The following is a 26,640-nucleotide window of genomic DNA, read 5'->3' on the forward strand; positions in this document are numbered from 1 at the left end:
AGTAATGTGTGCATTACTGTTAAATTATTTGGGAATAATATTCTACAGGACTGCATCTGAGGTCTCATCAGAAAAGTGACAAGAAACAGCTGTCATTCCTGAGCAGTGCTTGATTTTTAGAGCTGTTGAAATAGTACAAGAAATAAGGGTGTGCTGCAGGACCCAATCTTTTAAACTAATTGTGGGTTTGCTGCATAAATCATTGCTTTAGCACACTCATGTCCATCTAGTTTGCTAACAGTGCTTGAACAAAAGAATTTCTACATTCAGCTGTCCCTTCTGATATTTAATTGTACCTGTCTGTGCATGACTGTACAATACATGTGCCACTAAAGTATGTGCTGTTGTGTTAAATGATGGATACTCCTGTATGAGCCATAAATTTCCTGATACACCTCTCCGGTAGAGAGAGATTTGACATGTTGCAGTGATAGAAACCCAGCTGAAGAGAGCTAATGCATCCTTACCTGCAGCACCGCTTGCCTGGCTGTGATTCTGGTGTGCCATTACTCTAGAGCCTGGTGAATTCTCACAGGGCTGCTGTAGACCAAGGAGCTTAATTAATTTTCCCCTCAGAGCTCTCAAGGGGATAAGGTGGGGAGGTTTCACACCCCCTTTCTGGTGACATCCACGGATGAAGGGATAGTGCAATAATTTTATTTCTGCCCTTGAGAGAACAGGAAATATCAGGGTAGTCACAAGGGAGCTGTTTATTAAGTTCCAGGTTTGAGAGATCAAACACTTAGCTGGTGTGTCTTGACAGCTCACTTCAGCTGACCCATACTACTTAGTTTGAGCTCTAATAACTGAACAACTGTAGCCAGATGCCCAGGTGTATGCCCTTCTGCTGCAGACTCCTGGGTTTTCTCACTCTTCTAATCCATAGGATAGCATTAGTCCCTAAACAATACAGGCATCTGATTAACACAGCGATAGTGCCTTCGGTAAATCCTACTGCAAGCTCTAGATTATGTGGATATGGTTTTCCCTGCCTCTTATTTTTTACCCAATCACATGTTTTTCAACCTTTCCTTTTTTCCTCAGAAACGGATTGAGGAGACAAATGGACAACAGAACATTATCTTGGATATTCTGAGCTCTGCCCGATCTTCCCTGATGCAAGCTAGCAGTGTGCTGGGATTATTGCAGAAGAGCAAAGAGGTATCGTTAATCTTCTGAAGTTGAGGTTACAAACCCCAGTGTCTTAACCATCACTGGCAAGTGGCTCAGTGGCTAGGACACGAGACTTATCTGAGCCTCCCAAAAAGGGAAGGCTCTCGTAACCTAGTCTGGGTGCAAGAGGAGCCTGCCTGCACAGGTTTCCACAAGAGAAGCTTATTGAAGGTCCTGATGGGTCTGAGGAAGATGCTGAGCTTCCAGTGTCTGAATCTGGAAGAGTATCTGTGAGAAATACCGTAACTCATTGTGCTGTTTTCATATTTCTTTCTAGGCAATTGCTTTTAGCCACTGTCAGAGACAGGATACTGGGCTAGAAGGGCCTGTGGTCTGACTCAGTTTTTATTTACATAATGGGTCTAGAAGTGTAATATAATAAACTAGCACTTGTTTCCAGTAACCTACAGAGTAAGTTGGAAGAGAATCTCTTTCCCTTTCGTCCCCTCAGGTGCAATGTATATGTAACGCTGAAGTAGACAAGGACAAAAACAAACAGGTAGGAATACAACTAAAATTCTATCTTTATAAACTTGTAGGAATATGAAAGCCTGGCTGCTCAGCTGGATGGAGCGAGGAAGGATATGAATGAAAAGCTGACAAATCACTCCCTATCGGCAAGCAAAGAACCGTTGGTGGTGAGGGCTGAGGAACATGCCAAATCTTTGCAAGACCTGGCAAAACAACTGGAAGAGTATGTTGCTATTCCTGTAAATGAGCAGTTTCTGTACATAACATCCATGGTTGCAATGCTCTGTCTGTAACTTCACCTACTTTACTGATCATTTGTAAAGTTAGAAAGAAATTTTATCTTTCTTTTTCTGCTTCTTCATGATGTACAGATGCTTGCTTTTTTTTTTCCTCACAAACCAGGCCTTCATGTATTTTTCCTGATACTTTTTTTTCCCCAGAAGTAGGGACTCCCATAATATGACTTTATGTTGCTGCATTAGTACTTGAGTAACTTCTTGCCAATGAGAGAAAATACTCGTGTATAGAGTGGGAAGATATTTAGAATATCTTTTTTGTAGTGTTATTTCCTGTACTCATTCTCAGGGGTACCTTTATGATGTCAGTTGGGGCAAATACTTGGAAGAAATGTTGTTTCTGTAGAGTCTTCAGACATGCCTGTTTAGCATTCATCAGTAAGGAAAAGAACAGTTTTCTTACCCTTTGAGTAATCTTCTTGAAAGGCGTAAGTATGAAGAACTTGATATAAATCAAGTGTTTCTCTCTCCATTACTTGTACTTTACTTTGGAATTATGAGTGAGGTTTTGAATGCCTTCTGTGCTACATCAGAACAAAATGAAAAAAAGTGAAATCTTGATTTTTATTTTTTCTCCTATAAAAAATCATTTGCATTTTGTCATTAAACCAAGCAGAAGTTCTTTAAAAGGTGAATTGCAAAATAACTCATTCAGCTGGAAAATTCTTGGTTAAAAAAAAAAGTAAATTACTAACTTTTACTTAGTTTTCAGAGTGATTTTTTTTTCAGTTTAAAACGCACCCTTCTCACAAATACAAGATAGCTAATACTGGGCAAGTGCACAGCTCATGGCAAGTGGGTACAAGAGATTTTGTCTGTTGTTTCTGGTTCCAGAGCTGCTGCGCTGGTTCTTGGAGAAAAGCCCAAGGGGTCATGTAGTTGCTCCATCTTGTACTCCATCTGCTGCTCTTGTAGGATGCTGGGAGCAGCCACAGACTATCTGGAAGCTGCAGTTGCCTGAACTTAAGTATAAGTTACACTTAAGTGTATACACTTTAAGTGTATCTGGGGCTCTGTGATGGAGATAGCTTATTGACCTTGTGCCTCAGCGAACTCCAAATCTTAATCATGTAAAGACTGCTTTGGAGGTACAGAGTTGTCCTTTTCCAAGCTCCTGAACTTATCCCATCTTCTGAAGAATATTTTCATATTGGTCTACCTCTAAGATTGATATTTTTGCAGAAAAAAAAATTACAGATCTAACTGAAAAAATCGTCTGTATTGGCATGAACTAGAAAATACTGAGTTCAGGTGGATTCAAAATACTCTCAAAGCCTACAGTCTTTGCAGAAGGCTACATTTTTCACCCTTTTCCCACAGAATAAAGAACAGTGCCAGGAAGGATGAGCTGGTAGGCTGTGCTGTGGAAGCTTCTACTGCCTATGACAACATTATTAATGCCATCAAAGCAGCAGAGGAAGCAGCCAACAGAGCTGGGGATGCAGCTGACTCAGCTTTATCAGTAAGTATACAGAAGTGGCCAAATGCTGGTAAACTTGTTACAACTAGATTTTTGTTTATTTTGAACTATCAAAGAGGCACCAAAAAAAAAGACCTGGGTGTCTTGGCACGCCTTATTTGTCTGTGACCATTACATGAGCTGTTATTCTGCTTCATTGTGAATTAGTGTTGGTTCAGCACTGAACAAGCTATAGTCACTGCCTTTCTGATGAGGCCGTCCGTATGAATTCTAACCGTTCCTTTCAGTGCAAAACAAAGAGATCTGCATAAGGCAAGCCTGGAAATCATTGAAAGTGATTTCAGGTATTCTCTTTTATGTTGCAGTAGTAGTACCTACAGTCTCTTCAACAGAGGAGTAGTATCTAACAGTTCTCTGCTTGTAATTTCTTCCAAATGCCCCAAGTTTGCTAAAGACCAGGGTTGTATTAGGTTTAAATTAATTGTGATAATTGTTTTGTTTGTTTTTTTTAAGTGATATTATTCACATTAAATCTCTGCCCTTGTATAGTTGTTTTTTTAAAACTGAATTGGGCTATCTCTTTTACTCTTTAAATTTTAGTATAATAATTAAAGCATTCTTACAGTACTGTGCTTCTGTTACCAGACTGTGAAGAGAGAGGACCTATCAGGAAGAGCTACAAAGTTAAAAACTGAGAGCAGTACACTCTTGAATCAAGCACAGGAGACTAAAAGGAAATTGCAAGGTACTAAGAAAGAAAGTCATAGAATCGTAGAATCACTTAGCTTGGAGAAAACCTTTAAGATCATCGAGTCCAAGCACTAACCCTACTCTACCAAGTCCAGCACTAATTCCCAAGCAACACATCTGGATGACTTTTAAACACCTTCAGGGATGGTGACTCAACCACCTCCCTGGGCAGCCTGTTCCAATGTCTGACAACCCTTTCAGTGAAAAAATTCTTCCTAATGTCTAGTCTAAACCTCCCCTGGCACAGGTTGAGCCCATTCCCTCTTGTTCTATCACCAGTTACTTGTGAGAAGAGAAGAGCACGTGCCTCTTTACAACGTTCTTTCAGGTAGTTGTAGAGGGCAATGAGGTCTCCCCTCAGCCTCCTTTTCTTCAGACTAAACAGCCCCAGTTCCCTCAGCTGCTCCTCATAAGGCTTGTAATATATATATAGTACTATATTATAGTAGAAAAGTTGTCACAGCATTACAAGCTTTCATTGAATCATGGTTTTTCACAGTTCAGCAAAGCTCTGCAGCACACATTTAACCAGAAGAGGCTAGTTCCATTACAGTGGGCCATTTTGTGATGGTTATTTGAGATGGCAAAAAGGTGAGAAAACAGGTTTCATACCTGTGCTAAGCTGTACACCTCTGCAGTCCTCCCATCCAGAAAATCTTTAGCCTTGTATTTGTTTTGCAGTGCAAATGCTCTTGCAGTGCTCAGTGACAATACAAGCTGTGTAAGAGTGCAGGCTGATGTGTCCAACATAGAGGTGGTATTTCTGTTTAAAATTCACAAAGGGCATTCACTGTCTTGCAGCTCTGGGTCCAACACTTGAAGACATGAAGCAAAGACTTGATGTTGCTGATGGAAAGAAGAATACACTGCAAACTGATCTTGTCTCTCTTCAAAACAATCTCAATGGGATAAACAGAGGTCAGTTACTTACTGATCAGTCCTGTTTTGCCTTTTTAACTATTACTGTAAGAATCCACACATGAATTTTTATGTTTTTCAGATGACATGGACAGCATCATCACCAGTGCAAAGAACATGGTAAAAAGTGCTGATGATGTCACAACTAGTGTATTGGACGAACTGCGCCCAATTCAAGGAGATGTGGAAAAAATGAAGAGTACCTATGGAAGCACACAGAGTGCTGGCTTCAGTAAAGCATTGATGGAGGCAAACAATTCAGGTAGGTGTTGTATTTGCCATTGCCAGTGTTATCTGAGACCTGCCAAGTCCCTGTTAGGTGAACACGGTCAGTTTTTCAGCAGAAATTTTAGTCATCTGTAAGTTAGGCTCGTAGCCTAAGATAGTGTTCTGAGCTTGCTTTATTGCCAGTGAAAAGGGACAGGTACAGCAGAAGGTGATTCAGGCCATCCTGTGGTATGTGTTAAAAGCTGATACCATGAATGGTCTCTAAAGACTTGGAGGCTAGTGACTAGCAGGGTACCCCAGTGGTCAATACTCAGTCCAATCCTGTTTGACATCTTCATGGATGATCTGGATGATAGGGCAGAGTGTATCCTTGGCAAGTTTGCTGATGACGCAAAACTGGGAGGAGTGGCTGATACATCAAAGGGTCTGTGATCTAGAGAGACCTCAACAGGCTGCAGGAATGGGCTGACAGGAACCTCATGAACTTCAGAAAAAAGTCCTGCACCTGGTAAGAAACAGAATTGTGCACCAGTATATTCTGGGGGCTGCCTAGACGGAAAGCAGCTTTACAGAAAAGAACCTGAAGGTACTGGTGGCACCAAGTGGAACGTGAGCCAGCAAAGTCTGAAACATGGGAGGTTTCCTCTGAATGTAAGAAAAAAAAGTGAGGGTGATGGAGCACTGGCACAGGCTGCCTAGGTGTGTTGTGGAGTCTCCATCATCACACTCAAAAGCCACCTAGACATGATTCTGAGCAACTGGCTCTAGCTGCCCCTGCTTGAGCACAGGGGCTGGACAAACCAACCTCTAAACATCTGCTGAATTTTGATGACTAGCAACCCTGGCACAATGTAAGATATGCTCTACTTGGTCAGACCAGCAGTCTGCCTACCCCAGTATTCACTAGGTAGCAAGAGATGCTACTCAGGGAATGCACACAAACCTGACCCCTGTCTGCTGTCCATTATCCTCATCCTCCTGTAGCTTCCACAGTCACTGAGTAGTACTGTTAGAGAGCACAGCTCTGTCTGTTCTATTTAGTAGTTTTTTCTGGACCTGAATCTATCTAAGATGTTTTTGAGGGGCCAGTTCTGTCTGTTTCCACAAATACCTTTGGCCACAAGTTCCAGCAGTACAATAATCTCTGTATAAATTGCTAGTTTCTGCAAGGGCTTCCTAATATTGTAGGACTGATGAAAGCGGTTCTGTCATCAGCCTTTTTACTGCTTTTCTGATAATCGTGTAGTGACATCATATTTTTGCATCTGTTTTCCTCCTCCCTTCTATCATCAATGTTTTTTTTTCTTTCATTGCAGTAAAAAAATTGACAAACAAACTTCCAGATCTGTTCAGTAAGATTGAGAGTATCAACCAACAGCTGATGCCAATAAGCAACATCTCTGAGAATGTAAATCGCATAAGAGCACTGATTCAGCAAGCAAGAGATGCTGCAAATAAGGTCTGTCCTGAACATTCCAATCATGCTTGACCTCAGTGGTTTGGACCCACAGCAGTGCTTCTGTTCCTCTTTCTTTTTCTAAATAATTTTGTTGAAATGTATGTGAAAGACCAGACATAAATTTAATTCAACGGCACTACCCAGTTCTTAAAGTAATGATGATGGGAATCATAATAATTTGTACATAAAAATAAATGGATGCAGTAGCATCCTGCTCCACCCTCCTCCCATAGGGTTGTTTTTTTTCCAGGGCATATGTGTATTATTTATACAATAGCCTCTTGCCTGCCAAGGTAAATTGTGGTGGTTTTATTGGCTTTGCAGCTCAGCAGCAGGGCTCTCCACCTACACGTGGTCGGTTGTACCTTGGCAGTTCCCAGAAAGTTGTGTAGCCCTGTGCTCTCGTGTCTCCAGCTGTCCCACCATGTCAGGAGTCAGCTACTGGCATTTTCTTATTAGACTGCCCATTCTCCATTTAAGCAGTTGTTGTAGTTGCTGAAGGAATAGTGTGATCTCAGGTCCCTGAGAAGCACCCATGAGGTCATCAGAAATAACCTACAGTTAGAATGAATAAGAGGAATCTGTCACCATGGTGTAAATAGCTGTAAGAGGATGTGTCTTTATTAATATCAGAAGTGCAGTATAATTTCCAACAGACAGTCAAGTCCAGCTAAGTGAAGCATCAGGATATGTATTCAGGCATGTAAATAATTTACAGGCTTGCTCTTTAGAGCTGCAGAGCATTCCTTCTTTGTTCCTATATTGAAAGGAAGAATTACTTGGCAGAGGTGCAGTGAGGGTTGATTAACTGATGTCTGGCGTAGAAAAGTGCTGTATTAAGTGGTAAGTATTGATAATACAGAGCACTGTGTTATGCAGTCTGTTTCCTAATGATGTTGTTTGGTAGAATCAGAGTCCAAATCTGTAGCAATTGATGGCTGTAACATTGACTAGGATATATAATAGGTTACTTTGTGATTAAGCACAGCAATGCAACGAGTGGGAGTAGTAGCAATAGATAACGTATGAATTTTGGTTTTCTTAACAGGTTGCTATCCCTATGAGGTTCAATGGCAGCTCTGGTGTAGAGGTTCGACCTCCAAGCGACCTCGAAGATCTGAAAGGCTATACTTCACTTTCTTTCTTTCTCCAAAGACCTCAGACAAGATTAGACATCCCACAGAGGGCATCAAATAAGTTTGTACTGTACCTGGGTAATAAAGATGTAGGTATATTTTGAGACTTAATCTGATTTTTAGAACAGACAACAAGCTGTGAGAAGCAGATGGGAGATTATTTATTTGGAGTGAGACACATAACTACTGTTTGCCCATTTCTTTATAATTGCCATTATGTGGTGGCAGAAGTGTTTTGTGAAGAATAGTTCATTCCTCCACTAGCAAAGTAACTTGTTGGGTGACTGACTGCTTTGCCCTTTGGTGCTTTGCTCTTTTGCCCCTTTGGAACTTCCTCCTCAGTCATGGATACCATCATATAGTCTTGTCAGAAGTGTCAGGTTCTGCAGCAGTCAGCACAAACTGAGCCCAACTCCTGCCTCAGAGCTTAGACTCTTATCACTATAGAAGACACTGTGAGTATCTCTGTTGGTTAAAAACAGCAATCATTTCAGTTTTTAAATTCAGCCCCTCAGCCCTTCATTTCTTTCTGTTCTGAATATGCAGAATAGTACAAACATGCTTGTGCATTCAGACTTGCTCAAACAACATCAAACATTTAAAAAATTTCCAGTGTGCAATTCCTAACTATCCATTTTTAAGCCTTGTTATCGGACAGCAGCTGTATCTGTAGGGAGGCTTGTGCATACACAGAAGGCTGTTTAAAGGTAGTTGTTCCACACTGGGATTTCACTTTTTTTATCCGCTGAATATCTGATCAGGATATCTGTTGACAGCATTTAAAATGTTACTTGTGTAATAACAGTATGTTGGAGAAATAATGTGAATTGTTTGGGAAAATTACTGCTTTCAGTCACCTCAGTAGGAACAGTTGTCCTTGACTAAGTATTAGTCCAGGCATCTTTTTTATTTCATGGATGTTGAGTCTGATTTTTAGTATAGGTGTCATGTTTTTATGGCTTTAGTTGTGAGATGTTACCAATGTGAAAAGATTTTTAGCTACTATTGCTTTAAAAATAAAATAGCCAAACTTTACTTTTCAATTAATTTATAACTATATTCACTGAATCAGTGCAACAGCTTATTCATTGAACGAGTGCAACATGTAAGGTTACAATTTTTACTTACCAGAACTGATAAACTTAATAAAAATTCTCATCATTAGGTGGGTGGATTTCTTATGATTCATGCACAGTATGATGATGTCTCTGAGGAAGTGCTGCCATATTTTACCTTCATTAACATTAATCATTTACTAATTATTATTTGCTTTGCTATTCTTAGGCTTCCAGGGACTATATTGGTATGGCTGTGAAAGATGGTCACCTCACTTGTGTCTATAACTTAGGAGATGGTGATGTAGAAATAGATGTGCAGCCATTTGTGACTCAAAGCGAAACTGAGGAAGCCATTATGGATCAAGTTAAGTTTGAAAGGTATGCTAAGGTCCACAGTGGACAACAGCCTTTTCCAAAGCCTGTGTAAGAACATCTTTTGTTAGTGTGATGTGATATTTTGCCTGTCTGTTTTGGTTCTAGGATCTACCAGTATGTAAAGCTGAATTACATCAAAGGAGCAACATCAGCTTCTCCAGAGTATGCAAGCCCTTTGACTGCAAGCAGTGGAGGCAGTAACACACTCCTAAATCTTGATCCCAGCACCGTTGTCTTTTATGTTGGAGGCTACCCACCAGATTTTAGGGTACGAAGAGTTGCTTAGTCTTTTAGAGAGATTTCAGTGTTAATAATTGTGGTGTTCTTACAAGTAAAGATTGGAACCATGAGTCTTTCAAAGGCTGTGTAAAAGTTTATCCATGTAAGTAGGAACAGGTGGGATGCAAGGACAGGCTACTTCCTACAGAAGCTGTCTGGCTCATAGTATGCTGGAACTTAAAGAAGGGAGCATTGTGGTATTTCATCTGCTGAGGACAGTATGAAACTTGTCCAGCCCTGCTAAGTACTATTCCAGATCCATTCATATGACTCTGCTTTAAGCTGTGCTGTAGTAGTCCTGGGGTGGTTTCAGATAGTTTGTATATTATATACAAAGATATAATCATGTTACAATATTTATAAAGTCACATTCTGTGTCATTAATATTTGCAGTAAGCCTTAGCACTTACATGTCAATGTAAAATTTTGTCAGCTGGGGCTGACAGAATGTTTTTGTTGGCACTATTTTGCAGCCTCCACGTAAGCTAGACTATCCTCATTACGAAGGCTGCATCGAATTAGACAGCCTAAATGAGCATATTATCAGCCTCTACAACTTCAAGAGGACATTCAATCTCAATACCACTGAGGTGCAACCCTGCAGAAGGTATGATATAAACACAGAAGTGTTTCACAGTTCTGTGATTTTCTCGTGATGGATTCTTGTCTTTTCACATCCAGAGAAATAACCACTGTGGCTAAACTGGTGGGGTTTGGTGGAGTTTTTTCCCACATCTGTGGCAACCTCAGTCCACTGGCCAACAATTTATATATTATAATACCCAGACACAATTTATGGACTAATGTATTCAGCTCCTCTGTAATGTAAATATTCCATTAAGTGGAAAAAGTCAGTCACTAATTATTTCCTCTTTCAAAGGCTATATGCAAATCCAAAAGAAGGCATTGAAAGGTTTCCATTTACTTGAATTACATCGCCATTTGGCCCTATTAGTGGCCCTGTACCAAATGCTGTAACTTAAGCTTTTTAAAAAGTGATAATGGCAGTAATTCCATGTGATAACAGGTTTTGCTCTCCTATATTCACATCTGTGACATTGAATTACTACAGGTATAAAGAAGAGACTGACCAAAGCTATTTCGAAGGCACTGGTTATGCCAGTGTCACACTGAAAGAACCAAACACCCGCAGCAGAGTACGCTATGAGCAGACAATTGAAACTACTGCAGATGAAGGCATCGTGTTTTTTGCAGCCAATGGGGTAATTGTGGAATGCTTCTGTCTGTTTTGTGGTCCAAGAACATTTTTTTTAAAACCGCACTTACTCAAGAACATGTTAGATTTAGAAATAACTGTAAAGAAGTTTCTTTAAGATGTTGCTTCTCTCTGTGTGGTAGATTCTGCTTTATTTTTAATGACATATGGATTTGTTTTAGGTAGTCCTGTGAGGAGCAGGGAGCTGGACTTTATGGGTCCCTTCCAACTTGAGATATTCTGTGGTTCTATAATGGCTGCTGAATACTTACCCTGTTAAGGCTGAGAAAAAAATAATTCCAAGTAGATTAATTTAGACTATGCAGAGAATTCAAAACTGGGAGAGGGCAGGGAGGATATAATTTTAATCCAAACAGTTATGAAATACAGTAATCCTTCAAAAGTGGAGGTGCATTCTTCCCAAATCTAGATATGGATGATAATAGAGTAAGGAAGAATTTAGAAAGCGACGTGGTGACTTACACCTGTAAAGGTGCTCAAAACAGCAGTGATACTACTTACCTAATAATAGGCATGTTTGCAATCACTGTGACATGTTGGAGATAATTTCTCAATTCTGTGAAAAGTCACTAGACATATTGAAATGATAAAAAAAATCCTCTAGAGATTTGGAGAATAAATCTGGAGCTGATACCAGATCTGTTTATAACAGTTTAAAGTAGTTATTGTTTATTATTATAAGGTTTAGTCTGCTTTGTGGTATATTTTCCCCAAAAAACTTTCTTGAAGCAACTAGATACCTTCATTATAATTATTCACATGAAAATGAAATATATATGAAATGTTGGCAGTTTTAACTATATTGTGGTTTGTTGTTTGTTTGTTTTTTTACTTCAGGATCAGTTCATCAGTGTGCTCATTAAAGATGGTCATACAGTTTTTAGATACAAAGTTGACTCTGAGCCTCCAAAAGAAATAGAAACCAACAAGATTGTAAATGATGGAACATATAAACAAGTATGTAATTTTAAACAATCAAGTGATCATTATTTGTAAACCTATGCATTAGCTGAAACTAGGCATCTTGTTGTAAAGTTTAGTTGTGAAGTTTTCCTTTTGTGTTGAGTTGATCAGGCTGTTGGGGATCAGATTGGACATATAAAAATTAATCTTTCTACTGTCATGCTTTCCTGTGAATAAGTTCAGTTTTAACAGGAAAGCCACCAAAGAAAAAAACTCTTTAACAGAGCATTGCTTTATTTAGAGAGAACTTTGTATTTTGCAATTATTAACATTATTTTAAAACTTAGGTGATTGTTTTTCCACCTACATGTTTATTTCTCCAGGCCAGGCTGATTTTTACAGAGATTACTTTTTATGGTCTTTTTGTTGTTGCTTGTCTACTTAGCTTCAGTCCAGCTGAAGCACTACCAGAGTGAAATTGTAAAGAGGTTGTTAAAACCTTTGATTGCCATGTTGATTCATTCTTCCTTTTCTCCTTACTCCATCTCCAACTAAATAGTGTACGTCTCAGGGTCTGCTGGAAGGAGTCTTTTATGCTGTACTGGGTCAAACTGCATCCAGCCAGCTGACTGACCTGGTCTTTGTATCAGGCAGCATCTCCCGAATCTTCCTCTGCAAATAGAAGGCAATATCTCAATGTTAGGCAAGGTGCATTTTTAGGGATATCTTCCTCAGGAAAATAAAACCTCACCTTGTATTTGGATAGTAGAGCATTTTCCTTAGGTATATGCTTTCCCTAAATGCCAAAATTTTGCAAAGTACCTTTGAACTTCTGCAGTTATTTTGGATTTAAGGCGCCAGTAAACAAGAGGAGGGGGAAAAAAAAAACAAACCCATAATGTCTTGCTCTGTGGAAATACTTTTAATCTGCTAAATTATTTTTGTTATGGCTAAGTGAAGTAATTCTCATTATTCACCCTATTTCAGATTCATTTGGTGCTTGCCCGAAGTACGAATACTGTTCATGTCAGTCCTGATATTAGAGCCAACATAAAGGTCTTCCTTTTCACTAAGTACTACCTAGGTGGAATTCCACCTTCTCTGCGGGAACGGTGAGCAACTACAGAAAGACTAATACATAGTCTTTGTATGGAAAGTCCATCTAAAATCATAGAATCATAGAATCATAGAATTCTAGGGGTTGGAAGGGACCTCGAAAGATCATCTAGTCCAACCCCCCTGCCAGAGCAGGGTCACCTAGAGTACATCACACAGGAAGACGTCCAGGCGGGTTTTGAATGTCTCCAGCGAAGGAGACTCCACAACCTCTCTGGGCAGCCTGTTCCAGTGCTCTGTCACTCTTACAGTAAAAAAATTTTTCCTGATATTCATCTTAAACCTCCTATGCTCCAACTTGTATCCATTACCCCTTGTCCTATCACTGGTCTTCACTGAAAAAAGCTTAACTCCATCGTCTTGACACTCACCCTTTACATATTTGTAAACATTGATGAGGTCCCCCCTCAGTCTCCTTTTCTCCAAACTAAAGAGACCCAGCTCCCTCAGCCTTTCCTCATAAGGGAGATGTTCCACTCCCTTAATCATCCTTGTGGCTCTGCGCTGGACTCTTTCAAGCACTTCCCTGTCCTTCTTGAACTGAGGGGCCCAGAACTGGACACAATATTCCAGATGTGGCCTCACCAATGCAGAATAGAGGGGGAGGAGAACCTCTCTTGACCTACTAACCACACCCTTTCTAATACACCCCAGGATGCCATTGGCCTTCTTAGCCACAAGGGCACACTGCTGACATATCACACTCTATCTTATGTGATATGAAAATAACCAGTGTATAATGTATATTGTAATATTTGATTTTTGGCTAATGGTGGGATCTCTGTTGGACTGTATCCTGAAAATTGGTTTTGATCAGCATGAAGTATGTGTGTGCAAGAAGGTATTGCTCTTGTTCTGTTCTTCTATTTTTTTACATTGTCAGCATTTACAGGCTACTATACTGGTGTGTGCTTTGAAATACCAGGCTACTGAACTCTTTTTCCTTCCACTCCCTGAAACCAGCTTTAATATATCCACACCTCCATTCCGCGGCTGCATGAAGAATGTGAAAAACCCTAATACTGCATCTGTTGTTTTTGACGAGACTTTTGGTGTCAGCAAAAAATGTTCCGATGACTGGAAGGTAACTAACAAGGTTCCTTAAAAACTTCTGTGAATTTCACACAGTCCAGTTTATCTATAAATCCTGGACCATTATGTTTTACGTGGGTCAAAAATTATACTTGGTTAACATGTGATGGTAATAAAAGAACCTGGGCTTGGTATGAGGATAAGAAAGAAAGGAGACTCCACTCCTACTGTGACAGCTTGCTCCACACATAGTCCACCCTCTTAATACTGTGTACAATTAAGAATTCACATTTACAATGTAAACTTGTTGGTTTCCAGTTGCTGCTGTTGATTAGACCAGAACACTTAGTTACTTCCTACTGCTAAGGATCTTTATTCTCACAAAGGTGCTTCCTGATTAAATGACCTGTCAGCCTTTTTTCTTGAAAGAACTAAGAAGACTCTATTTCTCCTGAAGTCTCTCATTGCAAGGCTATTGCTCTGGTAGTTTTATAATTATTTTCTGTGCACTCTTGAGTTTTGCCACTTTCTTTTTAAAATGGGGCAACATGATGTTTCAGTGTTGGCTTAAGCAGTACTGCGTGGAGAGATGAAAACTACCCTTCTGCTTCTACTTATTGCTACTTACATGGTGCATGATCCCATTTGCCCTATTTGCTATAGCATTGCACTGAAAGTTTGTGCTCATTAGCTTTCCTTCTGTGTCTTCTAACTTTTCACAGAGCAATTTATTTGCAGACCATTTCCCTATGCACAGAGGGTCTGATCTTCATTCTCTCTCTTTATAAATTCTTGCATATTAAAACTGTGTTCAGAAAGGCCCAGGTATATTCTGTCCTGTGACTCACATAGTTTCAGTTATGTAGCTCATTTGCACAGCTCTGTATCTTTGAGCCGTTCCTCCAGCTGCTCACTTCCAAATGTCCCCAAATGTGAAAACTTTCAAAGCCGTTCTGTCAATGCAGAGTAACTAGAGATGAACAGCTTGTTATACTCAGCAAGCCTCATCTCCCTTTAGTTTCTCAGATCATAGTTAATGCTGGTGGAACCAATTCAGTTTGTCTGTTCTGTACTGAAATAATTGTACTTGCGGTTTGCCTGGTGCTTAGTTTTGACTGAAGTCAGTCCTAATTATGTCAAGTAGGGCAGTTGTCCCCATGTTGCCATTTCTTCTAATTAAAAGGAAAATCACCAAGAGCATCTCTCTTTCAGCTCGTCAGATCTGCAGCTTTCTCTAGGAAGGGAACACTGAGCCTGAGTGCGGCGGATTTCCCCTTTCCCAAGGATTTCCAAGTTGGTTTTGGCTTTCAGACCACAGAATCAACTGGAACACTCTTAAATTACAATTTATGGGTATGAAACATGTTCAACTTAGAATATGTGGTTAGTTTTATTTCTGGATTAGTCATGTCTGTTTGTGACTGTGTCAGTTTGACATCATTTTCTGTCATCAATCTCATGTAGATTCCTGTATTTAAGGCAAGATATGGCTATTACAATAATCTTTTGATCATGGAACCTTGCATGTCATAGGCCAAATAAACTCTTCCTGGCAATTTTTCACTTAAACAACATGTAGTTTGACCAGTTACTGATGTTGGAACTGCAGAGTAGCCCAGGCACCATGACACCACCATCCCAGTAAGGTAACTGTTGCCTAATACAGCTGCCTGGAAATTTGCTCAAGAAAAACTGGCATTCTGCCCACGCAGAAATGTTACCATGATCAAATATGCAGAGAAAAAGGGTTGGTTTTGGCTGTGTTCAGCAAGCAGGGAGATTCAAGTACAACCCCATTCTTGCTGGCTGAAGGAGTTAAGAAGTGAGCACACACCAGGTTTTTGAGAAGTGGAGAACTGAATCCTCTGCTTTTTGTAAAAATAATTTAAACAAGTATTTTAAATAACTGCTTTGTATTCAGAGTGCAGAGGTATTTTAAAACAGGAATAATGGTAATTATGCAGAACTGGGTTTATTATTTGGTACTAGATGACTGAGAAATGCAGTACTAGTGTAAGAACATTTCTTTTCCACAAGAGACCACCGAGAACTGTATTACTGGCAATATTAAGGAGAACTAAAGGCACTTGCACTTACCTGACTGTTTTTTGGGATTCTTTTGCAGCCTAATATTCTTACCATCTTTCTGAGTCCTGGCCTTGTAACTGCAAAGATGGGAGAGAAGGAAATAGGACTGAAAAAGAAATATGAAGATGGGTTATTGCATTATGTGACAGTAATAAAAACAGACAACAGGTGAGTCCAGTTCTTTATCTGATTATTTTATGTTGTGGCTGGAGAAAGAAGGTAAAAATTTTTGTGTGACTTGTTTTTTGGGTAGACAGCTAGGCATGGCCTCTGCTAGCAAAGCATACTGAAAAAATGAAGCAAAAGGAGATTTTTGGTCTGTGAATGTGCATACCTCTGATGTTTCAGCTGCACTTCACTATGCATGTCTGTATAGATTGTGTGAGTTTTGACTGCTTGTGAAGCTGGAGCTTTAGAGCTCTTCCCCTCCCCACAGCCTTTATATATGTCACTGTAACATAGGTGGTTAAAGACCCAGGCTAGAAGCTAGTATTGTGTCTAGTTTTTCAATAATTATCTTTTATGTAGATAGCAAGAAGAGATAACTTACTGAAAAGCTCCTAGATCATATAGTTTTTTGTGCAACACTTAGAATGACATAAGTGTTAGTTAAAGTGGAGAGTTTTTAATGATTTGCTATAACTTTGGGTAATTATAATGTAATATTATCTGTACTATCTGGTAGCTAACAGAACAAGTGCACCATTTTGACACAAATGATGAAATTCTGTCCCATAGCTGTCAAGGAGGTTTTTTTCCTGATTGTCAGTTGGACCAAGACTTCATGGTAGGACTGAAGTACTGGCTTCAACTCTTGCTCAATATCTATTACCTAAAAGCGGAGCAGTTTCATAGTAGTCAATGATCACATAATGAAAAACTCCAAGAAGTAAACTAATGAAGCTTTAATACAATTATCCATGTAACAAAAACCCACCTATGCCAAATGGTTCTTTTTATATATATATGTATTTCATTTAGATTAGTGACTGTTTCTTTAGATGTCATGCTTATTTTTATTCACTTTGTTTCAGGGTACGTCTGCTGGTTGATGAGGAGTCGGAATTAGCATCAGTTGACTCTCCAAGACCACGTGCATTGATGCAGCCTATACAATTTGGTGGAGATAATTTTGAAGGCTGCATCTCAAATATCTTTATAAAAAGGTATTTGGCCAAGAAAAACTTGTTCCCTGCATTTTGGCCTGTTTTTCTTTTTTCTTCTATATCCGTGAGGCCTTCACAAATGCTTAACTTTGATGCTGCCAAATATACTTTTTTTCAGGCAGGTTATACATGGTATCAGGTTGTAATTTAATCTGCTGTTCAGAAGTAATGGAATTTTAGTCTGAATCATACCTGTTTAGTTGTATTTTAATCAAAGAATGTACTCCACATTGGAAGTGTCCCAGCAAGGCATCCAAAAAAGATTGCTACATTGTATCATTGTAGCCACATGGGGAGCCAGGTAATGAAATTAGCAACTTCACAGGCAGAACCAAAAGAGTTACAGGAACAAATGAGAGCAAATGCATAGAAATCAAGTGCCTGATTTATGTTGTATCTTTTTTCAGGTGTCTGGTTAATAGAGACATCTTACAGGCAAAATATAGGAGAAAAATTATGCATAAACATGTTATTTGAAGAAAAGCATTCCTTGGGTCAACATTGATGTCCCAGTGGGTTTTGTTTTAGCTAAGTTTTGATGCCTGTTTGTACATGTGTACACTTTACAAAAACAGTGTATTTTTATTTATTATTGTAGAATCACAGAATGGTTTGGGTTGGTTGATCTTTAAAGATCATCTGGTCCAAACCCCCTGCCATAGCAGGAACATCTTTCACTAGATGAGGTTGTTCAGATTGTATCTTCATGTAAAAGCACTGCAAGACAATCAAGTAACTTGTATTTTAACCTCCTCATCAGAAGCCAAATTTGGAAAACTGCTTTTAGTACAAAAAGAGATGGAGAATTAATATTTTAGCCAGTCTGATCAAGCAAATGAAAAACTGGATGGAATTGAAGAAGTTCAGGTTCTACTCCCTGCCCTACCACTCTTCTATGATTTTTCATGGGCAAGGAGCTTTGTTGCTTTTTCTAGGGTTTTTTTTTGGTAATTTACTGATTTGAGATACTGTGTACAACTTACGAACTGATAGTATTACTTTAATATTACTCTTAACACTCACAAGAAATTGGTTCTGACAGTCTTTCTGGTGATTTGGCTATAATAGTAAAGCTGCATATTCAGTTGTGATGGGCTTTGCCCCTTGACAAGTCTCATCAGAACATCTTATTTACAGAGAGAGTGAATCACCGAGTTAGCAGGGCCTTGTGTTGCCATTTTTCTTGACCTGCCACTGGTTATTCATAATTAACCAGCAAGGTTTTGTAGTCCAATCCAGTCCAATCTTACCCAATCCAGGCTGCTACAATTTTTTCCCTTCTTTTTCAATGACAGTTTGATTTTATTTTTTAAAATAGATAGTTTTAGGAAAAAAAACACACCACAAAAAAAAACCCAACACATTTGTTCAGAAGAAATGAGAACAAAACATCATCTGCCAAAAAGAAGTGGGCAGAACCAGGACAAAAATTAATACCTTTCACAGCATCGAACCTACTTTTTTTCATCCAAAAAATGAAATCTGGTACTTTAACATCAGGTCACTGGGAAATCTGTTTTTGTACAGAAGACAGTTTTACAAGTTGTTATTGATGAGGCTAAAGAAAAGGAATGCTGTGTCACAGCACTTGCTGCTTTCATCACTCTAGGGCAGGTCAGCTCCCTGAGGTTCAAAATCTCGTTAATTACACTGCCAAGACTGGTGTCTCCCTCGGAGCTTGCCGCGAATATGAGAGCCTTGAACCGCTGCTGCTGAAAGAGTTTAAAGATCCTCTCAGGTCTAAGATGCTCAAGGTATGCTTTATTTTTACTGTCACCTTTGCTCCACGCTGATGCCGAGGCTTTGCTTGCACAGCCATAGTTTGTAGAATTGAGACTCAGATGTTATTTTCCTTCCATCTTGCACCTGAAGCAAGTTCTTTCTTTGTTGAAGTTCCATCCTAAACCCATTACTGTCCAGAATGACAACAGCTTCCCTGTCATTTAGAGAAGGGTGTCGGCTGCCTGAGGTGGGAACTCTTAAATGCGCTTCTTTTCATGTTCATGCATAGTAACTGTTTCAGTTCTGTCTTACTGGCACAGAATGAAAAATACCTTGATTATTTGAAAGCCGCTAATGTGCAAAACCACGCCTTACCAACTCCATTAAATGCCAGCAGTGAAGCCTATCTTCTTGGAAACACACCCAGCAGTTTCATATCCTACATGTTTGCTCCACCATCATCTACCAACAGGTAATACGGATGTTCTCTGTTCTCCTCCTAGCGCTTGAATTGTCAAAGCTGCTTGAATCTTTGGGTGCTAAGAGCTAGGATTATTTTCCCAGAGGAGAGCTACCAAGCTGGTGAAGGGTCTAGAGAAAAGTCATATAAGGAGCAGCTGAGTGAACTGGGCTTGTTTAATTTGAAGAAGGGGAGGCTGAGGGGAGACCTTATCACCCTCTACAACTACCTGGAAGGAGGTTGTAGGGAGGTGGGTGTTAGCCTCTTCTCCCTAGTAAGTAACGATAGGACCAGAGGAAAAGGCTTGTAGTTGCATTGGAGAAAGTTTAGATTGGACAGTAAGAAGAATTTCCATACTGAAAGAGTGGTCAGGCACTGGAACAGCCTGCCCAGGCAGGTGGTTGAGTCACCATCATTGGAGATATTCAAGAAATGTGTAGATGTGGCACTTCAGGGCATGCTCTAGTGGCCAAGGTTGTGGGGTTTTTTTTTGTGGGTGTTTTCTGGTGGAGTGTGTGTGGTTGTTTGTGTTTATTTGGGGTTTTTTTGTGTGTTGATGGTTGGACTCGGTGATCTCAGAGGTCCTTTCCAACCATGACAATTCTGAGACTCTTGCCTGTGTCTTAAGGCATAATAGAAGAGTGGTTCTAAAAGTCCAAGCATTTTTTTTCTTTGCTAACATTTATCCAAACTGAGCAGATTGACTTGGATGTGGTGGACAATTAAAGCACATATTGATGCAAAGTCCTAAGCTCGAGTATTTCAGCTTTCATTCAAATTCAGAATGCAGGCAACATAGAACACTCTGATTCCACCCAAAAGCTATTCTGCATCTTACAGCAGAAGTTTGGCTGGCATTTTTCTGGACAGCAGGAAACATACAACAACTGATGAAATAGACCTGTATTTGAATATGCTTACTTTCCACTACAGGTTACATTTTTCTGTAGATGTACGGACTCGATCATCAAGAGGATTAATAGTTTTCATGGGGGGAAGGTCTGAAGACTCTTACATGGCTCTCCACATTTCAAAAGGACGTTTTGTCTTTTCACTTGGCTCTGGAGGAAAACGAATCAAAATCAAAACCAGTGCTAAACACAATGACGGGCAATGGCACATTGTAAGTAGTATGGCACAGGAACAGTGGTGAAACCACAGCTAGCACTCAGCAGGCACAGCCTATTGAACTTTTAAGTTATTAGAAATTCAATTTTGGTCGTCTGAAGTTAATTCCTATGCCTGAAAGTTAGTGTGGTTCACAGGTCTCTGTTATGAGGGACCATATAGAGACTGATGGTCCCAGCAAGTTATTTTCAGTTTAAAATATTTCAGCAGTACAGTATGATGTTTAAGTTAAAGAAAAAAAAAATCTCCAGTGGATTTTATTGGCCTTGGAGTTTTTCATTCTGTTGTGTTTGCACCCTGCCAAGGTGATCTTCAGCATAGATGGGGAGAACGTCCGCCTTGTTGTCGATGGTCTAAGGGCGCAGCACGGAAGGTTGCCAACAAACTTTGCCCTAAGTGTTAAGCCACCAATCTATGTGGGAGGGCTGCCATCACTGAAAAGACAGGTAAATAACTGACCCATCCACCCTCTTCATGCTGCACTAATTACATGTGAAAGTGTTCATATGCAGGATTTCTTCATCAAAAAGGTTTGGGGGCTATTTCCAAGCACCAGGTCAGCACCATCTGTGACTGGTGTTTGTAGTTGTTCATTACAGATCTTTTCCCTCATCTGTTCACACAGCTCTCAGCTGGACCTATATTTTCAAGGTGTGTTGCAGAGACTGATGACAACCATGTACCTTTTTCATTTCTATTATTTAAAAAAATAAAAAAGACCAAAGTCACATTTGTAATTCCAGGAATACTCCCTTCCTACAGAACATTTACCTCAGTAGACTAAGTGATAATTTGTAGAGAAGCGAAGGAATCCTTCTCATGAAGGAATTATGAATATAGAACTAGATTTCAATCTGAAATATGTGTGGTTCCTGTTACTTTAAAAAGAGGACAACTGATGACACAGGCAATTTTATAAAATCAGATTTAAATAGGCAGGCTCTTTGGAAGGGAAGGGTGTACTTCAGATTTCACAACTCCTGTTGCATTCTTTTTGACTCATTGTTGGGAAGTCGTCTGCAAGCAGGAGCTACGTTAACTCAAAATCAACTGTTACTTTCATGTTTTAAGCTTTTTAAAACATCTTGGGATACCTTTTCACTGCATCAGAGATTGGTTTTAGGTGCCTTTAGTGCCAACTGGCTTTTTACAGTCTACCAGTACAAAAGAACTAATGGGTATTCTTACTAAAAAAAAATTGCCATCATGCTTTTCTGTTCATGTTTTGAAATATACTTTCAGAATATACCAATGAACAGTTTCAAGGGTTGCCTGAGGAATTTTAAGATGAATGGAAAAATCATGAATGCTCCTCAGGAAGAAAATGGCATACTTCCATGTCTGGATGTTCCCGTGGACACGGGGATTTCTTTCTTTAATGAAGGAGGATATATCACCATTGGTAAGCTGTGCAGAGATAATGGGATTATGTCTTAAGTGTGTATGTTTGAGGATTTTTTAATTTATTTTTTACATGTTTTTTTAATTACCTCCTCCTATGATCATTCCTCTACCCACTGTTTACATTTCCACAGGTAATTTGCTGATGGGCTTGGACTTCAGGATTGTATTTACCATTCGACCAAGGACTTCAACAGGTGTGCTCCTTCATGCTGGAAGCAAGCAAGACAATTACTTGACTGTTTACATGAAAGGAGGAAAAGTAAGTACAGGCTGTGTTTCCATTTCAGCTGTATTGCACTCATTCAGCAGGTGGAATTCTGACCTTGATCTCTGGACTTAGGTGTTACAGCATTTATCCATAGGTAGAACCTTAAGCAACCTCCTCACGGTTGTTCAAAACCGTCACATGGAGAATTAAGCATTCAACCTGTCTCTGGGCCTACATTAGCAGCTTCTACTGTGTGCACATCAGTTTGCACATGCTTTCTTCACAGTGGTCAGCATTAAGGCACGGTCTTAACTTTCTCAGGCTTCTGAGTCTTGCAAAAACCCACTGGGGTTTTGGCCAGAGGCTACAGAACTCTGTGGCTTATTCCCATTCATATGTTAGTCATCACGTAGCTGTACTGATGCAGCTCCATAGCCACATCTGTTCTAGAACCTGAGCAGTCTTGCTTTGTGTTGGCATCTTCTCCTCTAGTTGATGGGTGTGTCATGGTGGTTTTATTATCACCGTTGCTTTTTCTTAAGGTTTCTTAAGGCTTTAGAATGTGAGTTTTGGTTGCTGCTGGAGAGACATCAAATTGATGTCAGTGCTCTATAGGACCTGCTATCTCATGGCATGGTTTAAACCAGTATGAGTCTACCTAGCCTCAGAAAGCTCAGCTTTTCTCTTCCCAGATTAGGGAACTTATTTTTATTATTTATCATTCAGTCATCAGTTAGTTTCCCCCAGATCACTGATCTGGTTCAAGACATGGAAGAAGGGGCATCAACATTGAAGCAGGAGACTCTAAGGGCAAGACTGGCCACTTTTTTCAGCAGTAACTTAGATTCATGCTGGCTATCAATGTGGATAGGATACAACAGGAAGGAATAGAAGGTCAATGGGACGACATCCATCAGTCTAATAGGAAGTGGACTCAGCATATCAGTCACCTGTACATTACCAAGTTTGTTGTAACTATCACATCAAAAGAGTTTGAAAGGAAGATGTGGAAAAAAAATAATGCACTCACAAGGAATGAGAAGCAAGATGTGAAGAAGCACAAGCAGGTGTTTGTTTAAAATGTCATTGTAAATAGTCAGGCTGCGAGGTTTGTGGGTGAGCTGCAAGTAGTCCAGAAGTGTGTGAAAGGCCAGAGAAATACATTACAGAGATTCTCTCAGGAGATGCCAGGTGTGAAGATGAGTGCTTTGGGAAAGGAAAGGAAAGCCTACCAGGAAAGACCGTGTCTCAGATTATGTGTCAACAGAATTAACATAATTTTATAAGATTGAGGAGGAGACGCAAAAGTATTTATACTTGTAAAAATTGACAAATATTCTCTCCTGGGAATCTCTTAGGGAAATAGACATTCCTTTTGGAGGATAATTTCTGAAAAATGTGTACAGTGACTGTGGTTCTCAAAACCAGGTGAAACCCAGTTATCATAAGTTCAGTAATTTACTTAAAGTCCTGTATTTTTCTCTTTGGTCTTTCCTCTGCCATGGTAACTCAAAAGAAAACATTATTTTACAGGTCATTGCTGCTGGAAATAGTGGTGCTGGAGAATTCCAGACATCAATGACACCTAAGCAGCCTCTGTCTAATGGACAGTGGCACACAATTGCAGGTACATTGTATCATTCTAGTTCTTCTGAAACTTTGAAAGGACAGTGGGCACAGAGCATGGCAGCTCCAGACTTTAATCATTTAACTTCTGTTTATTCTGAGAATACTCTTCAGAACAGTGTGAGTGTCTTGTGTTAATTCAAGGCTTTACATGAGATGGGTTTTTTGGGCTGTGTTTAGCCCCAGAGCACCTAGATGTGTCAATCTGACTTTGAATTAAAATAAAATCTAGTTTTCCTCTGAGTTAAATTTCAAGACAGATGCTACTTAAAAATTGTGCCATATCTAGTTGATTCTTTAATAGGGTTGAGAAAGAGTGCTCATTTACCTGCTTCTTTGCAGTCTCTCAGAGGAAGAACACGGTGCAGCTAGAGGTGGGCACACAGAGTAACTATACCAGTGGACTTCCACTCTCTTCTCCTAGACACGTTCAGCAGCCACTCTACTTCGGCAAAATTCCAGGTAATATTCCTGCTTTTTATTTTTTCATGTGTCTACTGGCTTTTTTCCCTTTCAGATACAAAGGGCCCATTCACGCATGTAGTCATATAATATTCCTAGTCTTTGCGGCAATGAATGTTCTTTAAAATCACTCTCATTTTATTAACTTGATCTTTCTACCTTTTTTTGTAGCAAACTTGGACACGCTGTGGCTTCCAGTTAAAGACCCATTTTATGGCTGTCTTCGGAATATTAATATCAATGACAAACATGTCTCCACCAGAAGAATTTCAGAGGTTCATGGTGTAGTGAGTTTGCACGGGTGCCCGGCGAAGTAACTTTGCTGTTAGGGCACTTGTACATAGACCACACTGGGTCTGCTGAAGTACTGTGTGAATTCATGCAGTGTGGGTTTCCCTTCTGCTGATCACCATGTCACTGTCATCAGGCTGGTTATTCAGAGCAGCTGGTGAGCAAATGGATGTCAGCTGCACCAAAGCAAATTAAAAGTGTTTGCTTTGATAAACTCCCTGTTAAATGTTACTGATTTCCAAAGTAATCTGTTGTGCCTTTTGAAATACATGCAGGAAATACAATTGTATATACCCTCCTGGGCCAAATTCTGCTCTCACACACAACAGCATAAACCTGAGTACTCCAGTGTCTCAATTTTGAAAATTTGCCTTAATGCTGGTCATCCTGAGAGCAAATTTGATCCACTAATATAATGAGTTGTATAAAACTATAAATCTCTTTGGATTGATGTTTAAACAGAAATGTACATTAGTGTTAAAAGTAATAATAATAAATAATAATAATATAAATGGAGTTTGAAGCACTTTAAGGAGTGAAACTCTGGGAGTTTGTTACAATGCTAGGAATTCTGGGGCCAAATAAATGCAGTATGTCCTTAAAACCACCCATTTTCTTGTTTGGTTATTTTAACTAAGTGTTTCTTCTTTTGTGCTTTTTACAGGCTGCTAAATCCTGCCTGTTTAGGCAAATATTTCTGTAGCTTTAAGAAGCTGATTTGCTGAAAAAGTGGGAGTCCATCACCTCTGTTTCTTAGAATTTGGTTATATGAAAACCTCAGAAAGAGAGTAATTTTTCTTGTAATCTTCACAGCTGGGAAGTCTTCTCCTTAGGCACTTTTTTTTTTTTTTTTTCCCCCTGATGAAATGAAGACAAGCTGTATTAGGAACAGAAGTTGCACCTGCTACAGTTATGTTGCATGAGTTGCAGGACTAAACCAGCAGAACTGTTTTATTTGACTTTCAGTTCTTTACTTTGTACCTGATGATGACCCTTGGTGGAGGGCAGAGTCCCCAGTTTGTTCTGTTCTCCTGAATACAGGGCTGGACTGAACATGGCTGCTTCTTCTGCTGTCATTCAGAAGCTTTTTGGTAGTTACTTTTTTTATTTTCAATTCCCTGATGCCAACCATCTGTTGCAAAATTGAAACAATTTCTAGGCAGGAGTAGATGAGGAAGCAGGCAAACCCTCCTTTTTGGAGGTCACATCTTCCACTTTCTTCTTGCTCTTGCAGCAGTGTGTCCTTTGTGTGTTTGGAATGAGGTGGTAGCTGGATTAAAAGAAGGTGCCAGACCAATATTCCTGATGGCTTCTGTCATTAATTCCTTATCATATTTTTGCAGCTTTTCAGAGTGGCAGAAGTGTCAGAAAGCTGTTCACATCAAATCCTGTGTTGCTTTTTCTTTTTGGTAGCAACTGTACTACAGGAAAATCTGTGTCCATGCAGAGGTTTCTTAGCTGCAGAGCTAGTTTTGGAGCAAATGCAGTGCAGTGAAAGCATAAGCTGGGGTTGAGGTTCTGAAGGAGCAAAAGCATGCAATGGCAAAGCCCCCTCTTTGGAGATGCTCTGCAGAAACAACTTCTCCTGTATGGCTACCTGCCACATGGGACAGAAACAGCCATTGTTCTGGAGATGGTGGGGTTTGGAAATAAACTTTTAGATAGCAACAACTGAATCTTTCCTTTGCATAAAGCCCCCTGCCTTTGAAGTAGATGATTGTCAAATACTCAGGTGACCAAAACTGTTGAAATATTCAGTTGATTGTAGTTAGCAGTAAAAATTTCCACAAGGAGAAATGAAGAAGAATTAAACTTTTATCAAGCAATTCTTTAGTAACATTTCAAATCTCATGCCCACCAGATTGCTCTCTGAAGCAATTTTCCCTCATCACAAAAAAGCCTTCACCTCTCAGAAAAAGTAAATGTGGCAAAGGTTTTTCCAGCACAACCTGAAGCCAGTCCTGGATTTCAGTTTTATTTTATCAGAAGTAGTTTTAATGCTGACATGAAGAAATTAAAAATGTATAAAGACGTGAGTAAATGTAAGTTATAATGATTAGTAGGTATCAATGCCAGTACAATACTCATGCATTAAAAAAAAAAAAAAAGTAGGGAGGTCTCTTGGTTGTTGGTTTTTTCCCCCCAGTTACTTCAGTAGTGTTGCTTCCATAGAGTCAGGCCATCCCACTTTGCTGGGGTAGTCAATAAAAGCCACTTACAGTTTCATGTTTTGT

The 26,640-nt window shown here is 39.6% G+C and overlaps 1 protein-coding gene across 1 annotated transcript in view; it reads left to right on the top strand.

Moving 5' to 3' along the window:
* The window catches only part of LAMA3 (laminin subunit alpha 3), a 73,047-nt gene extending 47,912 nt beyond the window's left edge, over nucleotides 1-25,135 (top strand). Inside the window, exons 31-57 of the mRNA XM_051612137.1 lie at nucleotides 1,045-1,161; nucleotides 1,713-1,867; nucleotides 3,261-3,402; nucleotides 4,006-4,105; nucleotides 4,912-5,028; nucleotides 5,111-5,290; nucleotides 6,573-6,715; nucleotides 7,764-7,940; nucleotides 9,136-9,287; nucleotides 9,390-9,552; nucleotides 10,037-10,170; nucleotides 10,636-10,786; nucleotides 11,638-11,757; nucleotides 12,691-12,815; nucleotides 13,783-13,903; nucleotides 15,064-15,204; nucleotides 15,977-16,107; nucleotides 16,974-17,105; nucleotides 18,715-18,859; nucleotides 19,148-19,299; nucleotides 20,221-20,410; nucleotides 20,721-20,861; nucleotides 21,658-21,817; nucleotides 21,951-22,078; nucleotides 23,561-23,654; nucleotides 23,996-24,115; nucleotides 24,287-25,135. Coding sequence (XP_051468097.1) covers nucleotides 1,045-1,161; nucleotides 1,713-1,867; nucleotides 3,261-3,402; nucleotides 4,006-4,105; nucleotides 4,912-5,028; nucleotides 5,111-5,290; nucleotides 6,573-6,715; nucleotides 7,764-7,940; nucleotides 9,136-9,287; nucleotides 9,390-9,552; nucleotides 10,037-10,170; nucleotides 10,636-10,786; nucleotides 11,638-11,757; nucleotides 12,691-12,815; nucleotides 13,783-13,903; nucleotides 15,064-15,204; nucleotides 15,977-16,107; nucleotides 16,974-17,105; nucleotides 18,715-18,859; nucleotides 19,148-19,299; nucleotides 20,221-20,410; nucleotides 20,721-20,861; nucleotides 21,658-21,817; nucleotides 21,951-22,078; nucleotides 23,561-23,654; nucleotides 23,996-24,115; nucleotides 24,287-24,432 — 3,777 coding nt within the window. The 3' untranslated portion in view covers nucleotides 24,433-25,135. The remainder of the gene's footprint in view (nucleotides 1-1,044; nucleotides 1,162-1,712; nucleotides 1,868-3,260; nucleotides 3,403-4,005; nucleotides 4,106-4,911; nucleotides 5,029-5,110; nucleotides 5,291-6,572; nucleotides 6,716-7,763; nucleotides 7,941-9,135; nucleotides 9,288-9,389; nucleotides 9,553-10,036; nucleotides 10,171-10,635; nucleotides 10,787-11,637; nucleotides 11,758-12,690; nucleotides 12,816-13,782; nucleotides 13,904-15,063; nucleotides 15,205-15,976; nucleotides 16,108-16,973; nucleotides 17,106-18,714; nucleotides 18,860-19,147; nucleotides 19,300-20,220; nucleotides 20,411-20,720; nucleotides 20,862-21,657; nucleotides 21,818-21,950; nucleotides 22,079-23,560; nucleotides 23,655-23,995; nucleotides 24,116-24,286) is intronic.
* The last annotated feature ends 1,505 nt before the right edge of the window (nucleotides 25,136-26,640 follow it).

This window comes from Apus apus, chromosome 2 (assembly GCF_020740795.1).
Source record: "Apus apus isolate bApuApu2 chromosome 2, bApuApu2.pri.cur, whole genome shotgun sequence".
Classification (NCBI taxonomy): Eukaryota; Metazoa; Chordata; class Aves; order Apodiformes; family Apodidae; genus Apus; species Apus apus.